The sequence below is a fragment of the Macrobrachium rosenbergii genome, chromosome 20, assembly GCF_040412425.1.
Source record: "Macrobrachium rosenbergii isolate ZJJX-2024 chromosome 20, ASM4041242v1, whole genome shotgun sequence".
NCBI classification, from domain to species: domain Eukaryota; kingdom Metazoa; phylum Arthropoda; class Malacostraca; order Decapoda; family Palaemonidae; genus Macrobrachium; species Macrobrachium rosenbergii.
Window position 1 is genome coordinate 27,775,001 of NC_089760.1, and position 5,000 is coordinate 27,780,000.

At 34.5% G+C, this 5,000-nt stretch overlaps 1 protein-coding gene across 1 annotated transcript in view; it reads right to left on the minus strand.

Annotated features, from left to right (window-relative positions):
- Nucleotides 1-1,199: 1,199 nt before the first annotated feature.
- Nucleotides 1,200-5,000, minus strand: part of LOC136849175 (kynureninase-like) — a 15,529-nt gene continuing 11,728 nt past the window's right edge. Inside the window, 4 exon segments of the mRNA XM_067122286.1 lie at nt 1,200-3,110; nt 3,744-3,968; nt 4,448-4,660; nt 4,836-5,000. The exon segment at nt 4,836-5,000 is cut by the window's right edge and continues 45 nt beyond it. Coding sequence (XP_066978387.1) covers nt 2,982-3,110; nt 3,744-3,968; nt 4,448-4,660; nt 4,836-5,000 — 732 coding nt within the window. The 3' untranslated portion in view covers nt 1,200-2,981.

The window sequence follows — 5,000 nt, forward strand, 5'->3', positions numbered from 1 at the left end:
AATAAAAAATAAAAAAAGAAAAAATTTCCCGAGCACATACATACAGGTGCGATGACCACCGACATACATGAAAAGATTCACATTATGAAATAAACTGATAATAAAGGTAATAAAATAATTTTTACCTTATGTATTATGGACATATCTCCATAACAAATAGCCTGTTCGAGGAATAATTCCACATCAATGAAATCAACTTTTATCTATACAGCCCAGCTGAGAAATGTAAACATTGATTATGGTTACGCTCACAGCAGTCTTTATCTTCGGTAACCTCTTAAAAGTTTTAATGGTAGTGTAATTACGGTAGTTATAAAATTTAGGTAGCATAATATTAATTTTTCATTAAAAATTCATTGTGATTTTGATGGTAACTAACCGTTTAGAACAATTCAGTCATACGAACGATAATTATCTTACATTATCGTACTGTTGTTAGGGGTTGTTTGTGATTGGCGATGAAACATGAACGTAATAAAACCATTTTTACTTTAAATATTACAGTCGACCCCTGCCTTTTCACGGTTCCGGATTCGAGGCTTCACCTATATCACCTACACACAAATATATAATATATATATATTATATATATATATATATATATATATATATATATATATATATATATATATATATATATATATATATATATATATATATATATATGTATATGTATGTATAATCGAACAAAATGTATGATCCTGACTGGTTTCTTCTGTAAAGACGCTGATGAGAGGCACGAAAGTACTTTTTCATATTCCTATCCGTAATCACTTTCTTTTGTCATGTTTTTTAGTTTCACCTTTCTTATTAAGGAGAAACTGTGTTGTTTTCTTACGCTCATAATTATGGCTTCCTTCTTTATTATTTTCTACGGCCATGATAAGAATGACTTTTTTTTTTTTTTATTAATTTGCGTACTTTGCAGTGCTTCCTTTTAGCTGAATTTTCCTCTTATGAATTTATTATTAAATTCCACCATAGTTTATTTGTATTACATGGTATTATGATATCAACCTTTTTATGCAGGCCTATATTCTTTTGGCGTGGATACCCACTTGGACAAGACTGTCCAATATCACTGATCGGTACAAGAAAGATATGCAATGATGGAATTCGTAATTTGGTTACATAGTTCAGGAAATACATAGGAAGCATAAGCATATTATATTTGGAGGTTGTAAAATGAAACATTCATATTACAGTCAAAACCTTTATACATGTAATAATTATAATACATCAACAAACGACTTTTTACAGAGGTGAGCAAAAGAAATATACCATCACAGCCACCTGCATCAATAAAGAAAACACACTGAGCATTGATGCAGCAGAAATAGCACGGGTTTTGAAGCCGTGGACGTTCAACAGAAATAGTAGGCCTACACATTTCAACACAAACGGTTTTATGTTGCAAGAGAAACAGTTGACGTTCCCAGGCAAGCTGTATAGCTACACCTTTCGTCAGACACAGTGCACATTTTTTCAGTAACTGTATGAGTTCAAAAGCAAAAGCAGAAGTATAAACAAACAGTATATATTTCGCTTCATTTCGTACATTTTCAGTCAGAACAGGCAAACGTTATGACACTTCGAAAGAAAAGGAGCGTGCCTTAATAAAACAGTACACGTCACATTTAGTCGACTGTTGAGCAAGAGCTCATCTTGTAAGAGTGTGATATTAATATTATTGTTGTATGCTTCTGTATATTACGTTCATTCATTTACTTTCCTCTTTGTTGTGAGATATTGAACACAGTTCCAAGCGTTACTTAGATCAAGCAGTTACTCTTAAGCAAAGATTTTCTTGTTCTTATTTACAGAGAATGATCAAAGACAAGGGTTTCTTTGTTACACCTCAAAATGTGCTTATTGTAAAGACTAAACTATGGATATCATTACATACAAAAATATAATAATTTTTTCCTATTGTTTTTTCCACATTATGACTACAGTTACACAAAAAAAGATGGCTTTAAAAACGCGTCCACCTGCCAATGTAGAACAGAACCGATATGTCCAGCATTCAGTCAGAAATAAGTCCTTTGCCCTTGTAAAACCAAATTTTCGACCAGTAATCATTTATTGATATTTGGCTAGTACTTAGTACAGCAGATTTCTCTCTCTCTCTCTCTCTCTCTCTCTCTCTCTCTCTCTCTCTCTCTCTCTCTCTCTCTCTCTCTCTCACCCCGATCCAAATATACGTGAAAATAAAGTATTCTGGCATAATTTTAAATAGTCTTCAGTTGAGGTCTCTCTCCTCCTCTAGCGTATTATATATATATATATATATATATATATATATATATATATATATATGTATGTATATATATATATATATATATATATATATATATATATATATATATATATATATATATATATATATATATATATATATATATATATATATATATATATATATATTGTGTCAAAATTTGTCGATCATACCATACGTGACATTTTATACTTTCAAATGTTAAGCCTTGAGTAGCCCATTAATATAAAATTTACTCTGCCTTAATTGTAATATTCACCCGAATGGAACTGTATACAAAAGCACCTATTCAGGCGTGGATTCAAACTTATGCCTTATAAAAAAGTTACGTGGACAACTGTTGACCTAATGAACTTTGCATTAAGTTAGCGTATCAACTGATCAGTTTGAACAGGCCAGGATTAGGCCTACTTCTAAACCAGTCTCTCTCTCTCACGCACATGTACAAGTGGAGTAATATTTGGGCATATTCAGAAGAGTATCCTCACAATACTGTGTATTACATCCGATGCAAAAAAAAAAAAATGTACCATCCTGGATAGCATGGCGTCAATGTGTGGTAGTCGTCGCGCTACATAACTTATAATCAGTTCAAATCGAATAACTGGCAACAGTGACAAGCAAATGACATTTGTTGTAGTGCAGTTTGCCAAGTATTTACCAAAATAAATACATATCCAATACGTAGAATAAAAATACCAGGCTAAGCTCCCTCAGTCTTGCACAGAGCAAATACTTCTTGAAGAATTTTAATAAAATTGTAGACGTCCCGGAAGCTGTTGTACAAGGGCACTGGGGTGATTCTCATGGCATTGGGGAGCCTTACGTCACACTGCAAGGGAATAGCTTGGTTGAGTGGGTAACAGAAATTGAATGGCGAAGCGATATGTTCAATTATTAGCAGTAGCAGAGTCGAGTCTAGAGCTTAATCGAGCAACAGCCAAGACCAACAGAATTAGAAAAAGACCGACTAGTAGCAATGTTTGGCAGTGCCATAAACTGCTCACCGTCTTATTTTCATTATTGTAGTTATAATAGGCGATTGCAATGTAGAGCTCCGTACGGCGATATTGTTCATTAATGAAATTTTTTGGCTGAACACCATAGAAAAGATAATTTGAGAAATTTACCCAGATAATGAGAATATTACTTTATTTTGTTTGTATTTTTTACTTTCATCCCTGAAGGGCTGGTACTGTACTAAACACGGTGTCCCGCTGAGTTTCTGCCATGTTTAGTATGAGCCCCTCGGGGATGAACGTAAAAACATAAACAAAGACGGTAAATTTCTCATTATCTCCGTATGTTTATCAGTTTATCTCACCTGTACTGCATTATTTACATCTATATTGTTCAGTCAGAAAATTTCAATAATGAACAATAGCTCCTTGCGGAGCCCTTCCTTAAAATATTGTTACTGACGCAGTTCCAGTCTACGTAAGAAAATGTAAGAACAAAAACTCACCACCACTCCTCGCTTCTGAATTTCTTTGTGAATCTGCTTAAGTGGGAAGGAGAATGTAAATGATAGCTGGCAACCACGCTGTGTGGTGTCCTCAGGAGTAATGATAGTAGCTGTTGGCGCATCCAGTTGCCCAGAAGAAAAGTGAGTTTTGACAAGGTGCTCCAGATAACCAGTTAAAAGGAATTGCTTTTTGAGGAGATTTTCCATTTTTGCTTCTTCAAAAATCTGAAATGGTAATCAGGAATTTTTGAAATGAAAATTGTTAAGTTAGTATTATACATACAAATTAACAAAATTTTAGATAAATGGTAGAAAAACTGTACGATGATAATTAGGGGTAGAACAATGTGGAATCTACAATAAATAAAACATACGATAATCTTAAAATGAACGTTCACACTAATGGTAATTGTTTAGAGCAATTAGATTTTTTATGATAAAAATGAAGCGTGTGTTAGAATAAGCAGACTTGAGATCAAAATGAAGCGCGTGTTAGGGTGATTTGGTGTGAAAGTTGGCCTGAAGAAAGACTGCAAGATTTAGTATCCTGATGGATGGAGAGATACGAGAAAGTAAGCAGATAAGGGACTTTAGATTTAGCTGCAAAATTGTATAATAGCAAAGTGGGTCATGAATGGAATGTACAGTGGCTGTTGCCCGTAGATGATGGGGTATTGCTATGGTACAGTGAAGATTAGGCCTACCTCCAAACTGGCTTTGGCAAGGGCCACGAGAATGGGAGGGGGATTGCACAGCCTGAAGGAATCGACGCCATCTGCCACATCACACTCATCGCGCATTTCGAACCTCGTTGTTTCTTTGTTGCTCCACCATCCATGCAAGTGATCTGTGTTACGTTTGTTGTGCTTGCTGTTGACGTAGGCTCCTCCTAAGCAGCCTGGGCCGCTATTCATGTACTGTCAATTGTACATAATTATTAGGGTCATATATATATATATATATATATATATATATATATATATATATATATATAAATATATATATATATATATATATATATACAAAAAATATTTTTTTATGTGCTTGTAATTCTTGACTGCATATTCTTCAGTTACCTGTTCTGACACTTACTTTATAAGTGCACCAGCAGGCAAAATCAACATCCCAATCGTCGAGTCGAATCTCCACGTTACCAACGGCATGGGCCAAGTCCCAGCCCACGAAGCAGCCCTTGTCATGGGCGGCTTTGGTGATGAGGCCCATGTCGAATTTCTGTCCTGTGTAATACTGGACTCC